Consider the following 27333-nt stretch of genomic DNA (forward strand, 5'->3'; position numbering starts at 1 on the left):
ACATTCATGCTCCTAATCAAAACATATTTAATACAACACAACAAAGTATAAGTTTTTGTCTTCAAGGTGGCGTTCCTGCAAAAAAACTTGGCCCCATCAATGCCTGGTGGATTACTGGATTTGACGGTGGAGAAAAAGCTCTAATCGGTTTCACGACAGGTATTGCAACGCTTTTTTTTCTTCTCGTTCCAGATGTTTGCTCACTCTGCGGTTTTCCCTCAAAACGTTTTTTTGTGTGTGTTATGTTCAGCGTTTGCCGAGTACATCCTGATGCATCCCAGCGAGGAGTATTCGCCCATCTTTGCCTTGATGCAGGAGAAGATCTACATGAGCAAAATCGTGGTGGAGTTCCTTCAGAAGAACCCGGACGTTTCTTACGAGGACCTTCTCAACAAGATTGAGGTGAGGACAAAGGCGGCTTCAAATCCCTTTGCACAGTTCGTTAAAAAAACAATACAAATCTTTCAGACCACAGTGCCCCCTTGTGGGCTCAACTTCAACTGCTTCACCGAGGACACGCTGCTGCGCCACGCCCAGTTCGTGGTGGAGCAGGTGGAGAGCTACGACGAGGCGGGCGACTCGGACGAGCAGCCCATCATTGTCACGCCGTGCATGCGCGACCTCATTAAGCTGGCGGGCGTCACGCTGGGCAAGAGGTACGGCGCCCCCCAGGGGTGAATGTCAACGACTGTAAATGCTCTAATTATAGCTGGGATCTTTTATTTCTTTACAATAATAATCACCCCGTCTTTGCAGTTACAACAAGTTAACTTTCATATAAGATTCAGAGTAGGGCTGGGCGATATTGATGTAAAAGTATATCTGTGGAGGTTGCCCTCCTGTGGGTTCTTCTGACCACAAAGATGCTCTCGTGGGCCTGGTAGTCTGGGTAACAAGTCTTTTATTTTCATATAGCGGTAGGGTTTTGCTTTCCAGCAAAATGTCTCTGTCTCATGCGTCCGCTCACCAGCCACTCCAACCACGTCTCTCGTCCCGGCTGCTGCTAATGAGGGCGACAGGTTATTAGATAACAAGCCCCAGCTGGGCAATCTACTCACCTGCCGCTGACTTCGAGGTTCCGGTCCTTACACACTCCGCTCCACGGCAGGCCCGCAGACCAAACCCCCCCCCCCCCTCCACAATATCTCTATGTTTTTACTTAATATATCGTCCAGCCCTACACCATAATAATACTCGTACGTTAAATGTGCAGACAATCCATCAAGCGGTGCGGCTTCATAGCTTACCGAAGTCGTACTAAAAACATTTCGACAGATTTTTGAGTGCCGTGTGTAATGTTCTATATTTTCAATGGAACATTTAAAGTTGTGGTGTTTACTGCCATCATATTGCAGTCTACACGTATCTCTTATGTGTGACTGCCATCGTATTGCAGTGTACACGTATCTCTTGTGTGACTGCATCATATTGCAGTCTACACGTATCTCTTACGTGTGACTGCCATCATATTGCAGTCTACACGTATCTCTTATGTGTGGCTGCCATCATATTGCAGTCTACACGTCTATCTTATGTGTGACTGCCATCGTATTGCAGTCTACACGTATCTCTTGTGTAACTGCCATCGTATTGCAGTCTACACGTATCTCTTACGTGTGACTGCCATCGTATTGCAGTCTACACGTATCTCTTATGTGTGACTGCCATCTACACGTATCTCTTGTGTAACTGCCATCATATTGCAGTCTACACCTCTCATGTGTGACTGCCATCGTATTGCAGTCTACACGTCTATCTTATGTGTGACTGCCATCATATTGCAGTCTACACGTATCTCTTATGTGTGACTGCCATCTACACGTATCTCTTGTGTAACTGCCATCATATTGCAGTCTACACGTATCTCTTGTGTAACTGCCATCATATTGCAGTCTACACGTCTCTCTTATGTGTGACTGCCATCGTATTGCAGTCTACACATATCTCTTGTGTGACTGCCATCGTATTGCAGTCTACACGTATCTCTTATGTGTGACTGCCATCGTATTGCAGTCTACATGTATCTCTTATGTGTGACTGCCATCGTATTGCAGTCTACACGTATCTCTTATGTGTGACTGCCATCGTATTGCAGTGTACACGTATCTCTTGTGTGTGACTGCCATCGTACTGCAGTCTACACGTCTATCTTATGTGTGACTGCCATCATATTGCAGTCTACACGTCTATCTTATGTGTGACTGCCATCATATTGCAGTCTACACGTATCTCTTATGTGTGTCTGCCATCATATTGCAGTCTACACGTATCTCTTATGTGTGACTGCCATCGTATTGCAGTCTACACGTATCTCTTGTGTGTGACTGCCATCGTATTGCAGTCTACACGTCTCTTATGTGTGATTGTGATACTGGTCACACTTATCATAACACCATGTACCAAATATAATTGCTTCGAGGTCGGTAAGCACAACCATAATAATGCTGTACACTAGGTTATAAGGCGCACTGTCGATTTATGAGAAAATTTAAGTATTTTAATTTCGCTTTATAGTCCAAAAAATACAGTAGTCCTATAACAAGTCATCTTTCATATTGATTCAGAGTGCAGTTAATTGAAAAGGGGCCTTAATTGGAGCATTTACTATATTTTGGACACGGCTTCACTGTTGCCTAATGTGTGACATTCCTTTTTGACACTTCCAAATGCAGCATGCTGTTGTACTGGTAGGTTGGCCTCAACGCTTTTGTGTGATGAAGTGATGTGAGACTGGATGGATGGATGGATGGATGGATGAGGAAATATCATAGTTTCTTTTTCACTCCGTATTTATTGTGCTTTACGTTGTACCTTTTGTCATGACGTCATCTGGTTGCCATTGAAATGATCGGCGGTGAGCCCAGGGGGTCTCAAACTCAATTAACCCGGGGGCTGCGGGTGGTGAGACACGGCCGCACAAAGTATTCACTTCCCAATCTTGTGACTAAATGTGTTAACTACTTCTACCAGCAGCTATGGCGACCCAAAGCTATAATAGGTCTTAATTTATTATAAAAGTAAAATTATTATTGTATGTTTTCACACTGTAGAATTACCCAGGAGATGGTGAGAGGAATTTGCTCCGTGTGTTTGCATAACTGTAATTTTTTTGTGATTGGATGTTCTTTATAATGGGAAGCAGGATTGCTATAATATATTTAACTATTAGCTGCCCCGGGTGTGCAGGCCGCAATTACCCCAATAGGCTGTCAAAACTGCTTTTCATTGAGAGCCACATTGCAGTTATGTAACAGTGAAGAATGTATAAATATATAATAATTCACATAATGATATTGTGTTACATACACTGTAGAAAAATTATTTGTATATTTTGTGATTAAAAACTGGCAGTTCAGTCACAAGAATTTTATGCTAAAATTTAGGTTTTTTTCCGGCTTATTAATGTAAACAAAAAATGTGTGCCACTGTTTGTTTGTTTTAACATTAACATTCTGGCCATTGAGCTGCCGGTTGTTTTGGGATTTTTTTTGCCGTGAAATATGCGGTCGGTTTTTTTGGCCACATAGCTACACATTTTTACTGTAAATTCTATTTTAATTTTTACAGTGTACAATTTGATTGCTAACTTTCTTTGAAATCATAAGTCAAGCAAATATTTTAGTTTACTCTCATTAACAAAAAACACTTTTGGAATGTGTGATAATATATTTATTGCATCATTAGATAATGTAATAGTTTCAAATGGTTTATTATTATATATATATATATATATATATATATATATATATATATATATATTAGTCAAGGTTGCTGTGGTTTATCCGTTATACAGTGCTCAATACCGGGGTAGAGCGGAATATACGTTAACCACTGTTTTTTCTTGACCTATTTCATCCCTACAAGCCTGTTTCGCAGGGGAAACCTGCCCTTCAGGGGATTTTTCTAAATAGATTTTTAATTGTTTTTTTTTTTTAATCCCCTAAAGAGCAGGGAAACCTGCGAAACAGGCTTGTAGAGATGAAAAAGGTCAAGAAAAAGCACAATTTCATCCCTACAAGCCTGTTTCGCAGGTTCCCCTGCTCTTCAGGGGATTTTTCTAAATAGATTTTTAAGTGTTTTTTTTTTTTTAAACCCTTAAACAGCAGGGAAACCTGCGAAACAGGCTTGTAGAGATGAAATGGGTCAAGAAAAAGCACAATTTCATACCTACAAGCCTGTTTCGCAGGTTCCCCTGCTCTTCAGGGGATTTTTCTAAATAGATTTTTAAGTGTTTTTTTTTTTTAAACCCTTAAACAGCAGGGAAACCTGCGAAACAGGCTTGTAGAGATGAAATAAGTCAAGAAAAAGCAAAATTTTATCCCTACAAGCCTGTTTAGCGGGTTTTCTCTGCTCTTTAGGTGATTTTTTTAAATATTTTAAAATGTTTTTTTTTTTTTTTTATCACCTAAAGAGCAGGGAAACCTGCGAAACAGGCTTGTAGGGATGAAATAGCCTCTCTTTTTCCTGACCTTTCGTGTGTGTGTGTGTATTACACACAGGAAAGGTCAGAAAAAAAAACAGGCTATTTCATCCCTACAAGCCTGTTTAACAGGTTTCCCTGCTCTTCAGGGGATACAAATAAAAATATAAATTTTGTTTTTCTTTCAAATCCCCTGAAGAGCAGGGAAAACCTGTGGCACAGGCTTGTAGGGATGAAATAGGTCAGGAAAAAAAACAGGGGCTAACGTATATTCCGGTCTACCCCGGTATTGAGTACTATATAACAGATAAACCACAGTGTATTGTGTGTATGTATGTGTATATATATATATATATATGTATGTGTATATATATATATATATGTATGTATATATATGTATGTATATATGTATGTATATATGTATGTGTATATATGTATGTATATATATGTATGTATATATGTATGTATATATATGTATGTATATATATGTATGTATATATATGTATGTATATATATGTATGTATATATATATATGTATGTATATATGTATGTATATATATATGTATATATATATATATATATATGTGTGTGTGTATATATATTACACACACGGTTTTTTTTCTGTCAAAATGGAGAGAGATAGTAAAGTACTTTGAGGTTTATTCTTTTTAGTCTTGAGTTTGACACCTGTGCTCTAAACTATGAAGTAGTAGAGGGCCACAACATATGGGCTTACGGGCCGGAGAGTTTGAGACCCCCAGGTTATTCGGTTCATTAGGTACACATGCCATCTTAAAAGTAAAGTATTACCATGGGTGTCCTGATGCAACTTTTTCCTCTTCCGATACATACACCGATATTGGAGCACAAATCTGTACTTTCAGTTTGTAGTGTGGAGTGTTATAAAAGGTTTGATATTCATCGTTAATTGTCTGAAATGCCATTATGCTTTTTTTCGGTTGAAGTGGAATGGGAATAGTTTAGTTTTTTTTCAGCGACGCCAAGTCTTCAAAATAATTCATTAAATTAAGCTAATGGCGCAGTAAGTCCTCATTAAGGAAAGTAGCTACTGGCTGCAATAAAAGTCGCTCAATGACATCATCGCCTCATTTGCATAATTCATTGCAATTGACGCCGAGAGACAAAAAGTGAGTTTAAAAAATGAACAGTATGATAAGAACCGCAAATGAACTTCTGTTGATTTTTAGTTTGTGTTTGTTAAGTTAAATATACATTTCTTGTTCTGGATTAAGTTAAGCGAGAGTATCAAACCAAAGACTGGAGTGTTGTGGAATGCACTAATTAACTCAATGTATTGACGGGCTCATTAACAAACAATTTAGTTTAGCGCGACCGTGAAGAAACATTTTTATTTAAAATTATATTTAGCTACAAAGTTGGCAACTGGTTGAGCGATGCTAACACGCTTGTTACTGAATACTTTCTAATACGCCTCTTCTGCCTTGGAGACTTTGTATCTGTAAGTAATATGCAACTAGAATTAATAATTGATCAATTATGGTGTTTTAGACTGCAATATTGTTCAATTTAAGGACACTTATTACGTAGAGAACAGGCCAAAAGTCCTCATTCAATGTGTTTTCTTTATTTCCATGACTATTTACGTTGTAGATTGTCACATCAAAACTATGAATGAACACATGTGGAGTTATGTACTTAACAAAAAAATTTGAAATCACTGAAAACATCAATCAATCAATCAATGTTTACTTATATAGCCCTAAATCACGAGTGTCTCAAAAGGCTGCACATCCCACATCAGGGCAAGGAAAATCTCAACCCAATGGGACAAAATGTTTTATATTTTTGTTTCTTCAAAATAGCCACCCTTTGCTCCGATTACAGCTTTGCACACTCCTGGCATTCTCTCCATGAGCTTCACACACCTGTGAAGTGAAAACTATTTTGGGTGACTACCTCTTGAAGCTCATGGAGAGAATGCCAAGAGTGTGCGAAACAGTAATCAGAGCAAAGGGTGGCTATTTTGAAGAAACTAGAATATATACACTACCGTTCAAAAGTTTGGGGTCACCCAAACAATTTTGTGGAATAGCCTTCATTTCTAAGAACAAGAATAGACTGTCGAGTTTCAGATGAAAGTTCTCTTTTTCTGGCCATTTTGAGCGTTTAATTGACCCCACAAATGTGATGCTCCAGAAACTCAATCTGCTCAAAGGAAGGTCAGTTTTGTAGCTTCTGTAACGAGCTAAAGTGTTTTCAGATGTGTGAACATGATTGCACAAGGGTTTTCTAATCATCAATTAGCCTTCTGAGCCAATGAGCAAACACATTGTACCATTAGAACACTGGAGTGATAGTTGCTGGAAATGGGCCTCTATACACCTATGTAGATATTGCACCAAAAAGCAGACATTTGCAGCTAGAATAGTCATTTACCACATTAGCAATGTATAGAGTGTATTTCTTTCAAGTTAAGACTAGTTTAAAGTTATCTTCATTGAAAAGTACAGTGCTTTTCCTTCAAAAATAAGGACATTTCAATGTGACCCCAAACTTTTGAACGGTAGTGTATATATGGGGGCTGTGTGGCCGTGCCAGCAACCTAAAGGGTTTCTGGTTCAATCCCCACCTTCTACCATCCTAGTCACGTCCGTTGGGTCCTTGAGCAAGACACCTCACCCTTGCTCCTGATGGGTGGTGGTTAGGGCCTTGCATGGCAGCTCCCGCCATCAGTGTGTGAATGGGTGAATGTGGAAATATTGTGTGACGGTAGAAAAGCGCTATACAAGTATAACCCATTTATCATTATAAAACATTCATCCATCCATTTTCTACTGCTTGTCCCTTTATGGGGTCGCGGGGGTGCTGCAGCCTATCTCATGTTTTCAGTTATTTCACTTTTTTGTTGTTAAGTACATAACTCCACATGTTCATTTTAGGGCTGCAACTAACAATTAATTTGATAATCGATTAATCTGTCGATTATTATTTCGATTAATCGATTAATAATCGGATAAAAGAGACAAACTACATTTCTATCCTATCCAGTATTTTATTGGGGGGAAAAAACAGCCTACTGGCACCATACTTATTTTGATTATTGTTTCTCAGCTGTTTGTAAATGTTGCAGTTTATAAATAAAGGTTTATTTAAATAAATAAATTAAAAAAACTGCGCATAGCATTGATCCAACGAATCGATGACTAAATTAATCGACAACTATTTTAATCGATTTAATTGATTAGTTGTTGCAGCCCTACTTCATTCATAGTTTTGATGTGACAATCTACAATGTAAATAGTCATGAAAATAAAACGCATTGATTGAGAAGGTGTCAACACTTGGCCTGTACTGTATGTCTCGCTGTTGTGTGCTTAGCCGTGGTGTAGCTGCCAGCTCCTATTAGCCTATTGCCTACCATGTTAATATTTAGTAAATGACTTGACTGGAATGGAAGAAAAGGCGCACCATGCGCGCTTATTGGAGGACATTTAGATGTTAACTGGCGGTCCAGCTTTGAACAAGTAAACAAACTCCAGGACTGCTCGTATCAGAGATTTTAGATGCGTCCCAACATTGATACATTCTTGCTGGTATCAGGGACACCCGTAATTACCACGAATCAAGTCGACATTAACATGAAGGCAACGTCTGCTAGGCTGCTCTTCATTGTCCAGCTTGTCCAGTTTGTTGCATGGATGAACCGCTGCATTATCACAGCATTGCTTCACATGACCACACCCACTTTTTTTTTTTTGAGGGAGTAGGGTGTAAACACTCTGGAACATGACGCCTTTACTTTTCTGCAGGCGAGCTGCCCGGCGACAGGCCATCCGCCATCCAACCAAGATCGAGAAGGACAGCAAGGGTCCGACCAAAGCCACCACGACCAAGCTGGTCTCCCAGATCTTCGACGCCTTCTTCTCGGAGCAGATTGAGCAGGACGACAAGGAGAGCGGCGGCATCAAACGCCAGCGGTGCGGCGTCTGCGAGGTGAGTCGCTGACTATTTTTATGTTTAGCTTCTTCTTCTTTTTTTTTCCATAAAGGTGGAGACTAGGGATGTCCGATAATATCAGCAGGCCGATATTATCGGCCGATAAATGCGTTAAAATGTAATATCGGAAATTATCGGTATCTGTTTTTTTACTATCTGTATCGGTTTTTTTTTTGGTTTTTTTTTAAAAAAAATTTAATTTTATTTTTTTATTAAATCAACATAAAAAACACAAGATACACTCACAATTAGTGCACCAACCCAAAAAACCTCCCTCCCCCCATTTCTTTCTGTTATCAATATTCTGGTTCCTACATTATATATCAATATATATCAATACAGTCTGCAAGGGATACAGTCCGTAAGCACACATGATTGTGCGTGCTGCTGGTCCACTAATAGTACTAACCTTTAACAGTTAATTTTACTCATTTTCATTAATTACTAGTTTCTATGTAACTGTTTTTATATTGTTTTACTTTCTTTTTTATTCAAGAAAATGTTTTTAATTTAGTTATCTTATTTTATTTTTTTTAAAAGTACCTTATCTTCACCATACATGGTTGTCCAAATTAGGCATAATAATGTGTTAATTCCACGACTGCATATATCGGTTGATATCGGTATCTGTAATTAAAGAGTTGGACAATATCGGATATCGGCAAAAAGCCATTATCGGACATCCCTAGTGGAGACAATAGCTGTCTCTTCCGTTTCCAGGAAGTAAGCAGTGTTGCCTAAAATGCAATTATAAATGAAGGTTTTTCAGTCATTAAAATGTACACTGTATTTATAAATGTCTGGGATTTTACTGCGGTTTACCGTTACATCCCTATACTCAGCTAAAGTTATATGTTACACTTACTCTGCTCTTTACAATTAACTCATCAGCGCTATTGAAGCTAATTGAGGTTTTTGCTCATTTCCACTATTGCAACATTGGTTTTGTTGTACAATATACTTCAGGCATGTGATTTTTCCGTCTAAAGTCGGAATTCTGTCTTTTTTTAATCTCGGGGGGGGGGGGGGGGGGGGGGGGGATTATCTCCCGTTTTTCAGTTTTTTTTTCCGACCCTAAATCAAGATTCGAGACGTAGTTTATATTACGCCGTAGTTGATTGGTCGATATGTTCCTTGTGACCAATCAGGACATCTGTTATGAATGATGACGTTAATAACGTCATCATACCGCCGTTTTCCATATGTAAACAATGTCGGTTCTCGAGAGAAAGGACGCTTTACGAGTAAAAGAAATTGATAAACATGTCAAAAATAAGTTTCGATGGGACTGGATGGAAAGGGAAATCACTGATACTGCTGGGAAGAAGGAAGTTACCACTTTGTTCGGTGATGTTATTCGGAAAATCGATCGTCCCGGAAAGGTTTTGTGCACGTGCTGTCATGATAATATTGACTATGGATCACGAGGTTTCAAGGCTTTGGAAGTACATGCGAAACGCCAAAAACATATGAAACAACTTGAAGCAAGGAAAACCAACTTTTCACTAGCTGGTACTTTTGGATGTCAACCGAAAGTGACATGGAGAGGAAAGATCCACCCAAACAACCCACTTCAGTTGCAGACAGGGTTGTTAATAATGAGGTAAGCTAAAAAATATTTGCTTGCGAAATACGCATGTTTGTTTTAAATATTAACCAATTATTGCTTAGCGAAATATAAATGGGTTTTTCTAAAAATAAAAAGCCACGTGAAAATAAATTATGAAATTACAGAAATTCAAAGAGTCGCATTTTTGATTCCAGTTAACAATTTATTTGAAATAAATTTGCATATAATACTATTTTGTAATATTAAGTTCTTATGTAGTCTGTTGAAACTATTGTCAGTGGTGTAACAATCTTGAAGGTAAATATTTTCACACTTGTTTCATGCAATATGTCAGTGTCCTCACATTATTATTTCCTATTTTCAAATATGAGTCAACAATACTAAACATGTTTAATTATTTTCATAAATGTATATCCTATTTTGGTGAAAATAATTAAATGTTTACATTTGGTATTTTGTTATATTTATCCAAAAATCCAAAAAAGAAGCTACAAAAGCAGAGACCAAAAGGAAAATGCAGGCTGCTCAGAAATGTGCAAGGAAGGCTCATGTTAGGGCTCTCTGAGAAAGCTAATGTGTGAAGTGAACTGAAATAATGTGGTAATACTGTAAATAAACTGTAAATAATATCACTGATCAATGTGACACCTGTGGATGTGAAGTGAACACAAGATGTAAATATTAGTGACTAAATACTGTTGGGACTGAACCATATACAGTGATTCATTAGGATAATTGGGTTATGTATGTTCTATTAATGATGTTTTCATGTCTTTAAACACTAAAATATTTTCTTCAAATGGTGCTGTCTTTGTTAATTTTAGCATGTTAAATTGGTGAAAAACCAGGAGCTTCGGGGGGCCTTGCCCCCCTTGTCCCCCCAGAAATGTTTTCAGTCTTTTTCATTGTGGTCAAATCACATGCCTGATACTTGTTCATAAAAGACCATGTGGTCAGTGAGTACTACATTTTCCTTTCCACTTTGTCATGCACTCCGGAGTCATCCTAGTATGTGTCAAATTCTTCTAATTAACATCGTATTTTTATTTTTATGTCCTTTTTTAGGTTTGTCTGTCTGCGGATTGCGGCAAGTGTACCGCCTGCAAGGACATGATCAAATTTGGAGGAAGTGGCAAAAGCAAGCAGGCGTGCAAGAAAAGAAGGTGAGATTGTATTTTTTCTTGACAATTTCTTATAAAGTGTGTTCTGTGGGTACTTTTTCATCCGGCCACACTTGGCGGGCAAACAAGGGTCCGTAGCAGACTCAGTCGGGGTGCCTTGAGGTGACGTTGCAGTTTACCATGCCAACAAAGCAAGATAGAAAACACTTGGCTGTCATTTTCAAGACGTGCTACCTTGGTGCTAATTTACATTGGATTTGCCATAGACGTGCTTCTGATTAGCATTTGTGGTTTTTACATGGCAACTTAAACACCACCAAATTTGGTGATGAAAACAACTAAGATGCACGTTCCAAACGGTTTGTGGGTAATACGTATAATACTTGCAGTGTACGCACTTTGTAGGGCGCAACAAAAGCCTGCATTCAGCTTAATGGCAAAGAGTACTACCGTACTAGACAACACACCCTATAGTCCAGACCTGGGCATTCTGCGGCCCGCGGGCCACATCCGGCCCTTTGTGCGTCCCTGTCCGGCCCGCGTGAGGCCAATCATAAGTTACAAAATAAATTTAAAAAAGTATCTGTCAAGTGTGCAATACTACGGTGCTGCTTTTGTTTTGAAAAGCGTTATTTGTATTACTTCCGTGTGGACGTATGCGCGTGCGTGATTGTGAGTGAATGTGAACAGCTGCAATCACAAATTACAAAATAAAGTTGAAAAAACATCTATGTCATGCGCGCAATACAATTGTGCTGCTTTTATTTTGAAAAGTGTTATTTATGGGTGTATGTCCGTATGTAACCTGTGAGTGAAGGTGCACAGCGACAAGTGATGCACGGTTTACACCCGAGACGCTAAAAAGAGAAAAGTTGATGAAGAATGGCGTGTTTCCAACAAGACATGGACTGCCAAGCAACGTTCCCTCTAAGGTGCGTGCCTGCGCAATTGCGCACTGCTCAAGCGTCCGCTGCGCACAGCAAATATATGCCGCGCACCAAACCAAATCCCACCTGAATTCTAAACAAAATAAACACATTTATTCTGTGTAATTTTGCAATGCAACTTTGAGTGACAGTGACAACAAGCGGCCCTAACCGTGTTCGTCAACACCGTTCAATTGAACACCGTTCAATTATTGTAACGTCTATCGAGATGCTTCGAGGACAGGAATTATATCGATCACTTTATTGGGCAAAACTGTTTATATTCGGTCATAACCACAACGAAAACAGGAGTAAAACACTTCTGTCTCGAAAAACTAGTCATTTTCTGCTGTACAAACCAGGCCAAAACCAACTTGTCATCTGTCACCAACACGCATACCACTAAACCACTGGTGCGTTTATGGCCACACAAAAACTCGGACGACTCAAACACCACACAAAGTTACTCTATGACTCCTCAGTCATACGTGTGCTTGTTTTACTGTCATTTATTATTAATGTTAATTTATTGATATTAATCATGGAATGCTGTTACTAGAGAAAGTTACAGGAATGCACACTTCATCCTATGCTTACATTTCATTGTGCAACATGAGGATGTTTAAGGGGAACTAAATATGATCTCTGAAAGGGGTACAAATGATTTCCAAAGCAGTGCTTTTGGTATAAAGTTAAGTTAGGTTAAATGAAAGTATTATTATTATTATTATTATTATTTATCTTACGGTATATATCAAAAATAATATTGAGCAAAATGTAATTGAAATATTGTCGATGTGGCCCTCCAGCAGTGCTCAGGTTGCTCATGCGCCCCCGGTAAAAATTAATTGCCCACCCCTGCTATAGTCTATAAACCACTGCCATCTAATGTGTTTAAATTGCCACTGCATGCAAAGTACTATTAATACTTCCAAATGAGACTCGGAAGTGTGAGAAATCAATATATAACAGTAAGATTTTATTAGGCAAATTAATCAGAATCAGAAGTGTCAGGTTCAAACACTGATGACATCTATTAAACAAGACAAGAAGCAAAGAATCAACAGAGACAGAATTCAATTTTGAGGAGAGACGCGGCGACTACTCTCTGTACAGTCTTCCACCACGCTCTGACGAAAAATGTTTACATCTCCTCCTTTATTTGGATATCAATCAATCAATCAATCAATGTTTATTTATATACCCTTAAATCACAAGTGTCTCAAAGGGCTGCACAAGCCACAACGACATCCTCGGTACAGAGCCCACATACGGGCAAGGAAAAACTCACCCCAGATATTCAATGTTTACACAACATCTGTTTCTACAGGAATGGGGGGTATGTAAACAGCTCTTATTTTTGGTCACATTGAAAACAAAAGAAAAAGATGCCTCGGGCTTGGGCTAGTCCTGGATTCAGCTTGAGCAGGTCTTCGATGACAATAGATAACCCCTCCCGTCTCCTCCCATCGTACACAGTGGAATTTTTCAAGCCCTTGGCTTGGTGGAACAAAGACAGCTCTCATATGTTCACTGGAACTAAGAGAACGGAAAGTTTTTTTGATAATTTAAATAAAAAAATTTTTTACAAGAAGTACTTTACTAATCCCCAAAAGGAAATTGAGATTTTAAACACAATCCCATTCAACATGAGACAAACATTACAGGGAGACAGAAAAAGGAATCGCTGACGGGTTCTGTCGACTTCCGGCGTCCCTTACAAAAAAATGTGAGAAACGGGTAAACTTTGGGAAGGGGGGGAGAGTAAAAAAGTATTAAGTCAAAGGCTGGACTCCAGGGAGGGGGTCCAGACTGAGACGAAGGGGGAAAGAAACCCTTAGCACATATAAACAAGTTACATAGAATCAACAAAACTTGCAACAGAGGGGAGAGGGAGCTACGGAGGCCGGCTGCTGCTGTGTAAGCGCTACTCAGCCGTCCATCGCCCCATAAGGGGAAGCAAGCTGTCTATATGCAAATTAACATTTATTAACAAATTTAAAAAAAATACAAAGTGCACAAACTGGTACAGTTGACGAGTATGGATTAAAATGTGAAAGGTACCCTACCTGTGACAAACATTGTGGTGGTCTACAGCAGTGTTTTTCAACCACTGTGCCGTGAGATTATCTAATTTCTCCTATTTGGGTTAATAATATTTTTTGCAAACCAGTAATTATAGTCTGCAAATGATGTGTTGTTGTTGAGTGTCGGTGCTGTCTAGAGCTCGGCAGAGTAACCGTGTAATACTCTTCCATATCAGTAGGTGGCAGCCGGTAGCTAATTGCTTTGTAGATGTCGGAAACAGCGGGAGGCAGTGTGCAGGTAAAAAGGTGTCTAATGCTTAAACCAAAAATAAACAAAAGGTGAGTGCCCCTAAGAAAAGGCATTGAAGCTTAGGGAAGGCTATGCAGAGCGAAACTAAAACTGAACTGGCTACAAAGTAAAAAAGAACAGAATGCTGGACGACAGCAAAGACTTACTGTGGAGCAAAGACAAAGTACATCCGAATATGACATGACAATCAACAATGTCCCCACAAAGGAGGATAAAAACAACTGAAATATTCTTGAGTGCTAAAACAAAGTAGATGCGGGAAATATCACTCAAAGGAAGACCTGAAACTGCTACAGGAAAATACAGAAAAAAGAGAAAAAGCCACCAAAATAGGAGCGCAAGACAAGAACTAAAACTCTACACACAGGAAAACAGCAATAAACTCCAAATAAGTCAGGGTGTGATGTGACAGGTGGTGACAGTACACCTACTTTGAGACAAGAGCTATAGTGATGCATGCTTGGTTATGCTTTAAAGTCATATCCAACGACTTTTTACTGTCAACTGAGTTTTGTTTTTAATACATTTCTGCTGGTGGTGTGCCTCCGCATTTTTTAAACGCAAAAAAATGTGCCTTGGCTCAAAAAAGGTTGAAAAACACTGCCCTACAGACATGCATTTTGGGTTTGTTTCATTTGAGGCACTGCTTGGCATTCTTTATTTATTTTTGTTTACTGTTTTTCAAGATGTCCTAATCTGGCAGTCAAGGAGGCTGAGGACGACGAGAACATCGAGGAGGAAGACCTGCCTGTGGAGAAGAGCAAGAAGACGTCTCAGGCGAAGCGGAAGAAGCAAACTCAGTGCAAGCTGACGTGGATCGGCGAGCCCGTCAAGGTACTACTTGTTGTTTTTTAGTATAGTTGAGTCTTTATTTGAAGGGACAATACACATAAACATTAAGCTCAAAGACAGATATGTGCTGTACTAGATTATAGCTAAATAGCTCATTTCCATCTGCAGTCCCTGGCTACTTAAATTAAAGAGATACAAAAATCATGCAATAAAATCCTACTATAGCATGTAATCAAATTAAGAAAAGTCATAAAATGCCCTTTCATTGACACATACTTAATATTAGAGATGTCGGATAATGGCTTTTTTGCTGATATCCGATATCATCCCACTCTTAATTACCGATTCCGATATCAACCGATACCGATTTATACAGTCGTGGAATTAACACATTACTATGCCTAATTTTGTTGTGATGCCCCGCTGGATGCATTAAACAATGTAACAAGGTTTTCCAAAATAAATCAACTCAAGTTATGGGAAAAAAAATGCCAACATGGCACTGCCATATTTATTATTGAAGTCACAAAGTGCATTATTTTTTTTAACATGCCTCAAAACAGCAGCTTGGAATTTTGGGCATGAGGAGGTTGAGGTGGGCGGGGTTGGGGGGGGGGTGGTGAGGTTGAGGTGGGAGCAGGGGGTGTATATTATAGCGTCCCGGAAGAGTTAGTGCTGCAAGGGGTTCTGGGTATTTGTTCTGTTGTGTTACGGTGCGGATGTTCTCCCGAAATGTGTTTGTCATTCTTATTTGGTGTGAGTTCACAGTGTGGCGCATATTTGTAACAGTGTTTAAGTTGTTTATACGGCAACCCTCAGTGTGACCTGTATGGCTGTTGACCAAGTATGCCTTGCATTCACTTGTGTGTGAAAAGCCGTAGATATTGACTGGGCCGGCACGCAAAGGCAGTGCCTTTTAAGGTTTATTGGCGCTCTGTACTTCTCCCTGCGTCCGTGTACACAGCGGCGTTTTAAAAAGTCATACATTTTACTTTTTGAAACTGATACCGATAATTTCCGATATTACATTTTTTTATTTTTTATTTTTTTTTTATATTTTACATCTAGCATCAGACCTTCCAATCCATTACATAATATTCACATAAATCATGTATCTATTGTCTGTCCTAAATGTCAAAATATTTTTGTTTATATCCCATCCATACCACCCCATATATATATATATATATATATATATATATATATATATATATATATATATATATATATATATATATATATATATATATATATATATATATATATATATATATACGCTAATTCGAAAAATTTAAGTCAGGTTTATGGGGCGTGACTTAGTTGACCCAATTTTCCCAGTATGAAGTAAATTTCTCTAATTTATAATTAATAAAGGCAGTTATTTTCTCCATTTTATATATCCGATATTAAATTTTAAAGCATTTATCGGCCGATAATATCGACAGTCCGATATTATCGGACATCTGTAATAACGAGGACCATGATGTATCTCCTGACGTTTCAGTGTGAGGGCAAGAAGCAGTTCTACAAGAAGGTGTGTGTGAACGACGAAGAGCTGGAACTTGGAGACTGTGTCTCCGTGTCTTCAGAGGACGCGTCCTCGCCTTTGTACCTGGCAAGGTAAAGCGCTCAAGCGCGTCAAAAACTTCCATCCTCCCCGGTGCGTTCAGGACGTGCGTGTGTCCACCAGGATCACGGCGCTGTGGGAGGACAACAACGGCCAGATGTTCCACGCCCACTGGTTCAACCGCGGCACTCAAACCGTGCTGGGCGAGTCCTCGGACCCCCTGGAGCTGGTGGTGGTGGACGAGTGCGAGGACATGTCCCTCAGCTACGTGCAGGGCAAAGTCAACGTGATGTACAAGGCGCCGTCCAACAACTGGTTCATGGAGGTGAGTTGGCCACGAATGTCCTCCGTTTGCGATTCTCCCGCTCACCTTTTTTTTGCTGCCGTGCGTCAGGGCGGCGTGGACATGGACGTCAAGGTGATCGAAGACGACGGGAAGAGTTTTTTCTATCAGTTCTGGTACGACACGGACATCGCCCGCTTCGAGACGCCGCCCGAGACCACGCCGTCGGAGGACTGCAAGTTCAGGTGGGTGGCGTGTGAAATGTGTCGCCGCTCTTCTAATCCCTGTTTTTTTAATTTTTTTTAATGGTTTTTAATTGCAGCTTCTGCAGCAGCTGTGTGAGGATTAAAGATCGCGAGGAGCGAGCGACACCTCGTGCCTTTGAGCCTCTGGATGACGAGCACGACTCCAAGGTGTTCTACGCTTTGGCCTGCTTTAAAGGAGAACAGTTCCGGGTGGGCGACGGCGTCTACATGCCCCCCGAGGCGTTCAACTTCAGGTGAGCGTCGTCTTTAGGAAACATTTTCATACCTTTTTTTAAATTTATATATATATATATATATATATATATATATATATATATATATATATATATATATATATATATATATATATATATATATATATATATATAACACAAAACACTGTCAACACAATATTCAAGCTGGATCTACGAAGTGAAAACCATTTCCCTTCGTAGGTGTGCTTAGCTTTAAGCACACCTACAAAGTGAAAACCATTTCAGGTGACTACCTCTTGAAGCTCATGGAGAGAATGCCAAGAGTGTGCGAAAAAGTAATCAGAGCAAAGGGTGGCTATTTTGACGAAACTAGAATATAAAACGTGTTTTCAGTTATTTCACCTTTTTTTTGTTAAGTACATAACTCCACATATGCTCATTCATAGTTTTGATGTGACAATCTACAATGTAAATAGTCATGGAAATAAAGAAAACGCATTGAATGAGGAGAAGGTGTGTCCAAACTTTTGGCGTGTGTCTTTGTCTTTGTGTGTATACATACATATGTATGTGTGTGTGTATATATATATATATATATATATATATATATATATATATATATATATATATATATATATATATATATATATATATATATATATATATATATATATATATATATATATATATATACACACACACACACACACGCATATATTTGTGTGTCTTTGTCTTTGTGTGTATACATACGTATGTGTGTGTGTGTATATATATATATATATATATATACAGTGGGGCAAAAAAGTATTTAGTCAGCCACCCATTGACAATCAATGGGTGGCTGACTAAATACTTTTTTGCCCCACTGTATATATATATATATATATATATATATTATATACACATACATACACACACATATATATATATATTACAGTGTTTCCCATAAACTGCCAAGATACCCGTGGGGGCGTGGCTATGGGCGTGGTCACCATGACATCATCGAGTAATTTGCATAATTTACTACAATATGATTTTCTCTAAAAAGGCTCAAAAAATGTATACTTACTAATTAACAGTTTTGTTTTAAACGTCCATCCATCCATCCATTTTACAATGTAGTTACAACACTTTATGTACATATTTATATACAGATTTGAACAATAAGTTATTCACTGAAATATATTTATTAATTGTGGTTCTTACAAAAAATACATCTTATAAAAGATAAAATGTCTCTTAAAGCTCTGCCCCTTTAATTAGTGCATACTAAATAATTTAACTTGAGCCTACTACTACAACCATATTATTTACCAGCAACATAAAGTGAAACAGAGGCAGAGGTGTCCTGCCACAGTCAGTAACAAATAAACAGAAAACAGTAGTGGTCAAATACAAATAAGGCAACAAGAGAAGTATCCTACACTTCTCTTTTGTAAAGTAAATCTGAACAGCCTATATGGGCATCTACATCAACTATATGATTTGCCTGAGAAGCTGGACAGGAGTAGTTTTTTTATTTGTGGCGGACGTAATTCTTTTGTGGCGGGCCGCCACAAATAAATGAATGTGTGGGAAACACATTACAGTCTGCAAGGGATACAGTCCGTAAGCACACATGATTGTGCGTGCTGCTGCTCCACTAATAATACTAACCTTTAACAGTTAATTTTACAAATTTTCATTAATTACTAGTTTCTATGTAACTGTTTTTATATTGTTTTACCTTCTTTTTTATTCAAGAAATTTTTTTTAATTTATTTATCTTATTTTATTTGATTCATTTTTTTAAAAAGTGCCTTATCTTCACCATACCTGGTTGTCCAAATTAGGCATAATAATGTGTTAATTCCACGACTGTATATATCGGTTGATATCGGTATCGGTTGATATCGGTATCGGTAATTAAAGAGTTGGACAATATCGGCATATCGGATATCGGCAAAAAGCCATTATCGGACATCCCTACTTTTATGCATTACTCACATAACTAGTGTCTGACTCAATTGCGACCTCTGCTGGTAAAATCTATTATTCCTCAATTTGCTTCAAGACATGACAAGCTCAAGTCCGTATTAATGTGTGTGTGTGTGTGTGTGTGTCAGCGTGAAAGCAACCAGTCCGGTCAAGCGCTCCCACAGAAAAGAGGACGTGGACGAGGATTTGTATCCGGAGTACTACAGAAAGTCCTCAGACTACATCAAGGGCTCCAACCTGAACGCCCCAGACCCGTTCCGCATCGGGCGCATCAAGGAGATCTTCTGCCACCGACGTAGCAACGGCAAAGCGGACGCGTCGGAGGTCAAACTGCGACTGCACAAGTTTTACAGGTAAGAAGTTGACTTTTTTTTAAATTTATTTTAAATTACCATCTAAACGCTTCCGAGTCTTCTATCAGGCCTGAGAACACGCACAAGGGAGTGAAGGCCAGCTACCACACGGACATCAATCAGCTCTACTGGAGTGACGAGGAGGTCACTGTCAGCATGGCGGAGGTGCTCGGACAATGTCGGGTGGAATACGGCGAAGACCTCAACCAGACGGTCCAAGAGTATTCTAGCGGAGGACCTGACCGCTTTTATTTCTTGGAGGTACGTCGCACACTTGACACTTTTTCAGCCTGGAAATAACTGTTGCTTTTACAGGCTTATAACGCCAAATCTAAGAGCTTCGAGGATCCTCCCAACCATGCTCGCTCAGCGATGCGCAAAGGAAAGGGCAAAGGGAAAGGTGAGTAGAAACACACAAAAAAGCCGCTGTTTACCAACCACAGTAACACAACTTAATTGGCAGGGCTTGAACTTCTTTGCAAAAAAACAACAACTTTATTTTAAAGGCCTACTGAAATGATTTTTTTTTTATTTAAACGGGAATAGCAGATCCATTCTATGTGTCATACTTGATCATTTCGCGATATTGCCATATTTTTGCTGAAAGGATTTAGTAGAGAAAATCGACGATAAAGTTCGCAACTTTTGCTCGCTGATAAAAAAAAAAAAGCCTTGCCTGTAGCGGAAGTAGCGTGACGTCACAGGAGCTAGTATTCCTCACAATTCCCCGTTGTTTACAATGGAGCGAGAGAGATTCGGACCGAGAGAGTGATGATTACCCCATTAATTTGAGCGAGGATGAAAGATTCGTAGATGAGGAACGTTACAGTGAAGGACTTGAGAGGCAGTGATGGACGTATCTTTTTTCGCTCTGACCGTAACTTAGGTACAAGCTGGCTCATTGGATTCCACACTCTCTCCTTTTTCTATTGTGGATCACAGATTTGTATTTTAAACCGCCTGGGATACTATATCCTCTTGAAAATGAGTCGAGAACGCGAAATGGACATTCAGTGCCTTTTATCTCCACGACAATACATCGGCGAAATGCTTTAGCTACGAGCTAACGTGATAGCATCTTGCTTTAACTGCATATAGAAACAAAAGAAATAAACCCCTGACGGGAAGTATAGATAGGAAATCAACAATACTATTAAACCGTGGACATGTAAATACACGGTTAATGCTTTCCAGGCTGGCGAAGGTTAACAATGCTGTGCTAACGACGCCATTGAAGCTAACTTAGCAACCAGACTGCACAGAGCTATGCTAAAAACATTAGCTCTCCACCTACGCCAGCCAGCCCTCATTTGCTCATCAACACCCGTGCTCACCTGCGTTCCAGCGATCGGCAGAAGGACGAAGGACTTCACCCGATGCGTTTGGCGGCCCGGAGAGGTAGGAAGTCAAGGTGAAGTCGGCGGCTAGCGCTCCAACAAAGTCCTCCTGGTTGTGTTGCTGTAGTCCGCTGCTAATACACTGATCCCACCTACAACTGTCTTCTTTGCAGCCTTCATTGTTCATTAAAAAAATTGCAAAAGATGTCCAGAATACTGTGGAATTATGAAATGAAAACAGAGCTTTTTGTATAGGATTCTACGGGGTACCATAACTTCCGTTACTCGGACTTCGTCACGCGCATACGTCATCATACCGCGATGTTTCAGCCGGATATTTCCCGGGAATTTTAAAATGTCACTTTATAAGTTAACCCGGCCGTATTGGCATGTGTTGCAATGTTAAGATTTCATCATTGATATATAAACTATCAGACTGCGTGGTCGCTAGTAGTGGCTTTCAGTAGGCCTTTAATGGATATGAAAATGACATAAGGGAAAAATAATTTTCTAAATGTTTTTAAATAACATGATTTTCTGTGTTTATTTTATATTATGAAGTATTGTGAAGTTATAACACTGAAACGCCCTCAGGAAGAGGTGCTTTAAGACATGGCTAGCTAGCTAGCTAGCGGCTAACAACTTGTATTATTATCACTGGAGGACGAGGAATCGCTAAACATGCTGCACTACACACCGTAGCTCACCGGCGTCACCGCTAATGATGCCGTTTCTGAATCTAAACAAATGCCTACACCTGACATCCACTGTAATGATACCAAGTACAAGAGCGTATCGAGTCGATACTACTATGATTACGTCGATAAATACAGTTATGGTAAATAGGCTTGGTTGTGATTTCCCTCTCTGCATGAAAGTTTAAAAGTAGCATATATTAATGCAGTATGAAGAAGAATGTTTTAATGTAGACACATAGTCATCATACTGCTGTGATTATATGCACCAAGTGTTCATTCAAGGCTAAGGCAAAATATGGAGATGTGTATCGTGGCATGGCCTAAAAATATTGAGATTTTAATAAAAGGCCGTATCGTCCAGCCCTAATTTCAGTGTATTTGCTTGTTTAGTTTTTGTTTGTTTTTTTTACAATTTGTATTATAGTCGTAAGAAAAATCCATAAATCTGCCGCACCGTCTTAGAAGCCGCAGGGTTCAAAGTGTAGGAAAAAGTAGTCCGAAATTTACAGTGCATTAAAAAAAAAAATGTTAATATTGAACATGCACATTGCAAAATTAGAGAAAAATCTTACCAATGGAAATAAAATGTGAGAAATGAAAAGTACCGTAATTTCCGGACTATAAGCCGCACCTGACTATAAGCCGCACCAGCTAAATTTAGGGGAAAATACAGATTGCTCCATATATAAGCCGCACCCGACTATAAGCCGTAGGCGTTTTGATGTGTAATTAGCGTAGTATATAGGGGTTCCTGCTACCACGGAGGGGATTGTCGGGACAGAGATGACTGTTTGGGAACGCAAAGCGTCCCATTTATTAACAATAAATCTTTCAATCATTCAATCAAACTTTCACATCTTTGACATGGCGAACAGCATTGGTGCAGAGTACAAATAATACAACGGTGCAAAGTAATACAAAGTGCTCGCCTGTACGTTATCAAAATAACCAGCCTACCGGTATATGAAAAGTCAGTCTTTGATCATTGTGTCATCGTCTTCCTCCTGCGTACTAAAACCACCGAAATCCTCTTCGTCGGTGTCGGAGAAGAACAGGCCGTAAATAAGCCGCGCCCTTGTATAAGCCGCAGGGACCAGAACGAGGGGAAAAAGTAGCGGCTTATAGTCCGGAAATTACGGTATATACGTTGCAAAGTGAGTTTTTACACAGACAGATTCTGTAAATGTTTACGTACCTTTTTTAATTGTTTTCAAACGGTGTCTGCAACACGGCAGTAAAACGGCGGATCAAACAAAACGGTGATCTTCGTTAACTCAAGCTAGCTCTCCAATCGGCTGAACTGACTAAATAGCTCCACGGGGACGTCTTGGTAGGTTTACTGAGGAATTTGTGCAACTGAAACGATACAAAATGGATGCCATTGTAAGTTAATACTAACACAGACACTTCCAAACATATTAGTATGTCAGCTAACGCTAACGACGCAAGCGTCATTACCTTACGAAATATGCATGAAAACACTCCTCCAGACTTCACAGAGGGGACGGTTTAGTTAGTACAAACTAGTGTTGTAACGATACCAATATTTGGTACGTTTCGGTACTTTTCTAAATAAAGGAGACCACAAAAAAATGGCTTTATTTTAACAAAAATCTTAGGGTACATTAAACATGTTACTTATTGCAATTTAGTCCTTAAATAAAATAGTGAACATACTAGACAACTTGTCTTTTAGTAGTAAGTAAACAAACAAAGACTCCTAATTAGTCTGCTGACATATGCAGTAACATATTGTCATTTATACACCTATTATTTTGTCTACATTATAAAGGACAAGTGGTAGAAAATGAATTATTAATCTACTTGTTCATTTACTGTTAATATCTGCTTACCTTGTCTTTCATAATGTTCTATCTACACTTCTGTTAATATGTAATAGGATATGCATCAAGTGTTCATTCAAGGCTAAGGCAAAATATCGAGATATATATGGTGTATCGTGACATGGCCTAAAAATATTGAGATATTAATTAAAGGCCATATCGCCCAGCCCTACTTACAGTGTATTAGTTTTTGTTTTGTTTTTACTATTTTTATTCTGGTCGGGGGAAAAAATCCATTAATCTGCCACACCGTCTTCAAAGCCGCAGGGTTCAAAGTGTAGGAAAAAGTAGTCCAGGTGCTTATGGTGCGGAAAATACGGTAGTCAGAAATTTACAGTACATTAAAAAATTAAAAAAATGTTTTTATTGAACATGCACATTGCAAAATTAGAGAAAAATCTTACCAATGGAAGTAAAATGTGAGAAATGCAAAGTAAAAGTGCTTGTGAGTGTGACTGTCAGGTTCAAACACTGATGACATCTATTAAGACAGACGAGAAGCAAGGAATCATGCAGAGACAGAGTTAAATTTTGCTCAATTGAGGAGACACGTCAGGGTTTCCCACACATTCATTTGTGGCGGCCTGCCACGAAAGAATTACATCCGCCACAAATTAAAAAACAAAAATTAATTTTTTTATTATTTTTTTTAATTTATTTTTTATTTTTTGTCCTGTCCAGCTTCTCAGGCAAATCATATAGTTGATGTAGATGCCCATATAGGCTGTTCAGATTTACTTTACAAAAGAGAAGTGTAGGATACTTCTCTTGTTGCCTTATTTGTATTTGACTTTATTAAATGTATTTCTATTAGAAACACAACATGTGTATATAACAAAGGGTGCAAAGTCTGCAGGCAGTAGGAAACACATGGTTAAGTGTAGGGAGTAAAACTGATGGCAGTCTAAAGTTCAAGATTTTTGGAGCTCTTTGTTCAGTGGGTCAGATGTTTGATGAAGCTCTGTGTCTATCTACCACCACTACTGTTTTCTGTTTATTTGTTACTGACTGTGGCAGGACGCCTCTGTTTCACTTTATGTTGCTGGTAAATAATATGGTTGTAGTAGTAGGCTAAAGTTAAATTATTTAGTATGCACTAATTAAAGGGGCAGAGCTTTAAGAGACATTTTAGCTTTTATAAGATATATTTTTTGTAAGAACCACAATTAATAAATATATTTCAGTGAATAACTTGTTGTTCAAATCTGTATATAAATATGTACATAAAGTGTTGTAATTATATTGTAAAATGGATGGATGGATGGACTTTTAAAACAAAACTGTTATTAATTAGTAAGTATACACTTTTTGAGCCTTTTTAGAGAAAATCATATCATTGTAGTAAATTATGCAAATTACTCGATGTCTGGTGACCACGCCCATAGCCACGCCCCCACGGGTATCTTGGCAGTTTATGGGAAACTGTAATATATATACATACATACATACATACATACACACACACACATATATATGCGTGTATATATATATATACACACACACACACACACACACATATATATATATATATACACATATATATATACACATATATATACACACATATATACACACACATACACATATATATACACGTGTATATATATATATATATATATATATATATATATATATACACATATATACATATACATATATATATATACACACACAAGATATATTTTTTGTAAGAACCACAATTAATAAATATATTTCAGTGAATAACTTATTGTTCAAAACTGTATATAAATATGTACATAAAGTGTTGTAATTATATTGTAAAATGGATGGATGGACGTTTAAAACAAAACTGTTATTATTAATTAGTAAGTATACATTATTTGAGCCTTTTTAGAGAAAATCAAATCATTGTAGTAAATTATGCAAAGTACTCAATGATGTCATGGTGACCACGCCCATAGCCACGCCCCCACCGCCACAGGTATCTTGGCAGTTTATGGGAAACACTGCACGTTATTTGGGCTCTAGTTACAGATCCAAACTAAGTCCAGCCCGCGTTCTTCCTCTATTTATTTGGGAGGTCCCTGTTTACATCACTGAAGCTGTCGCTGAGTCAAGGTGGTAATCTCGACAACTCCAGTTAGACACAATATATGATTATACAAAAATGCAAATGTGTTGACGCTGGTGATATCGCCTTGTCTCTGCTCTGTCTGCGTCACGGCGGTGTTCGGCCATGGCAGTCAGCGGGCCGTTCCTGGACACAAACACTGATACCAGACAATCCTTTGGATTGCCAGCTTCGCACAGACAAAGAAAAACACCACTTCCGCACAATTGACAATAATTATAGCAACGGCCCTTAAGCATAAAAGTTGTGTGATAATATATACATAATTATTCTAACAGTGACCCCTGGTGGTTCGCAGGTAAAGGCAAGGGGAAGTCCGCAGCCGCTCAGGAAACGTCCGAGCACCCCACTGAGCCTCAGACGGCCAAAGTCCCAAAGTACCGCACGCTGGACGTCTTCTCGGGCTGTGGAGGACTCTCCGAAGGCTTCCACCAGGCTGGTAAAACCCCCACACGTGACGTTTTTTGACCCTGGCGAGTTGCCTGCCGCACACGTCCCTTTGCCCGTGAAAGGTGTTTGCGACACGGAGTGGGCCATCGAGATGTGGGAGCCGGCGGCGCAGGCGTTCAGGCTCAACAACCCCGGCACCACGGTCTTCACCGAGGACTGCAACGTCCTGCTCAAGCTGGTCATGTCGGGCGAGAAGACCAACTCTCTGGGCCAGAAGCTGCCGCAGAAAGGCGACGTGGAAATGCTGTGCGGAGGACCGCCCTGCCAAGGGTTCAGTGGCATGAACCGCTTCAACTCCCGCACCTACTCCAAGTTCAAGAACTCTCTGGTGGTCTCCTACCTCAGGTGAGGGACCGTCCACTTCAACGCCACACCTTGTCGGGGTTGTTAACGTGGTTCTCCTTGTGTTGCAGTTACTGTGACTATTACAGGCCAAAGTTCTTCCTGCTGGAGAACGTGAGGAACTTTGTGTCCTTCAAAAGTTCAATGGTTCTCAAATTGACCCTGCGCTGTCTTGTTAGGATGGGCTACCAGTGCACCTTCGGAGTCCTGCAGGTCATTACTTTCACTTTTCATTCATTTCTTGTCGTTTTTAGGAGTTTGCTTTTCCGTGCAACTTTTCCGCTCGCCTACTTTACACAGGGTTGGTAAGGGTGCTTAAAAACCTTGAAAATGCTTGGATTTTAATGTGTTTTCAAGGTTTGAAAAATGCTAGGATTTTAATGTTTTCAAGGCTTGAAAAATGCTAGGATTTTAATGTTTTCAAGGCTTGAAAAATGCTAGGATTTTAATGTTGTGTTTTCAAGGTTTGGAAAATGCTTGGAATTTAATGTTGTTTTCAAGGTTTGAAATTGCTAGGATTTTAATGTTTTCAAGGTTTGGAAAATGCTTGGATTTTAATGTGTTTTCAAGGCTTGAAAAATTCTTGGATTTTAATGTTTTTAAGGCTTGAAAAATGTTAGGATTTTAATGTTTTCAAGGTTTGAAAAATGCTAGGATTTTAATGTTGTGTTTTCAAGGTTTGGAAAATGCTTGGATTTTAATGTTGTTTTCAAGGTTTGAAAAATGCTAGAATTTTAATGTGTTTTCAAGGCTTGAAAAATGCTTGGATTTTAATGTTTTCGAGGC

General features: G+C 39.0%; 2 protein-coding genes across 4 annotated transcripts in view; one reads left to right on the forward strand and one right to left on the reverse strand.

Moving 5' to 3' along the window:
* Nucleotides 1-27333, reverse strand: part of LOC133651782 (protein shisa-8) — a 648746-nt gene that overhangs the window by 271219 nt on the left and 350194 nt on the right. The window lies entirely within an intron of this gene.
* The window catches only part of LOC133651778 (DNA (cytosine-5)-methyltransferase 1-like), a 61859-nt gene that overhangs the window by 22020 nt on the left and 12506 nt on the right, over nt 1-27333 (forward strand). The window contains exons 12-28 of one of the 2 annotated variants that reach the window (XM_062049897.1): nt 67-159; nt 251-402; nt 469-656; nt 8212-8395; nt 11034-11131; nt 15039-15186; nt 16649-16764; nt 16835-17036; nt 17106-17239; nt 17317-17493; nt 19560-19784; nt 19853-20045; nt 20100-20184; nt 26054-26194; nt 26268-26550; nt 26619-26661; nt 26727-26760. In XM_062049897.1, coding sequence (XP_061905881.1) covers nt 67-159; nt 251-402; nt 469-656; nt 8212-8395; nt 11034-11131; nt 15039-15186; nt 16649-16764; nt 16835-17036; nt 17106-17239; nt 17317-17493; nt 19560-19784; nt 19853-20045; nt 20100-20184; nt 26054-26194; nt 26268-26550; nt 26619-26661; nt 26727-26760 — 2496 coding nt within the window. Of the gene's footprint in view, nt 1-66; nt 160-250; nt 403-468; nt 657-8211; nt 8396-11033; nt 11132-15038; nt 15187-16648; nt 16765-16834; nt 17037-17105; nt 17240-17316; nt 17494-19559; nt 19785-19852; nt 20046-20099; nt 20185-26053; nt 26195-26267; nt 26551-26618; nt 26761-27333 lie in introns of both variants that reach the window. The other variant, XM_062049896.1, reaches the window with a different exon arrangement.

This window comes from Entelurus aequoreus, linkage group LG06, assembly GCF_033978785.1.
Source record: "Entelurus aequoreus isolate RoL-2023_Sb linkage group LG06, RoL_Eaeq_v1.1, whole genome shotgun sequence".
Lineage (NCBI taxonomy): Eukaryota > Metazoa > Chordata > Actinopteri > Syngnathiformes > Syngnathidae > Entelurus > Entelurus aequoreus.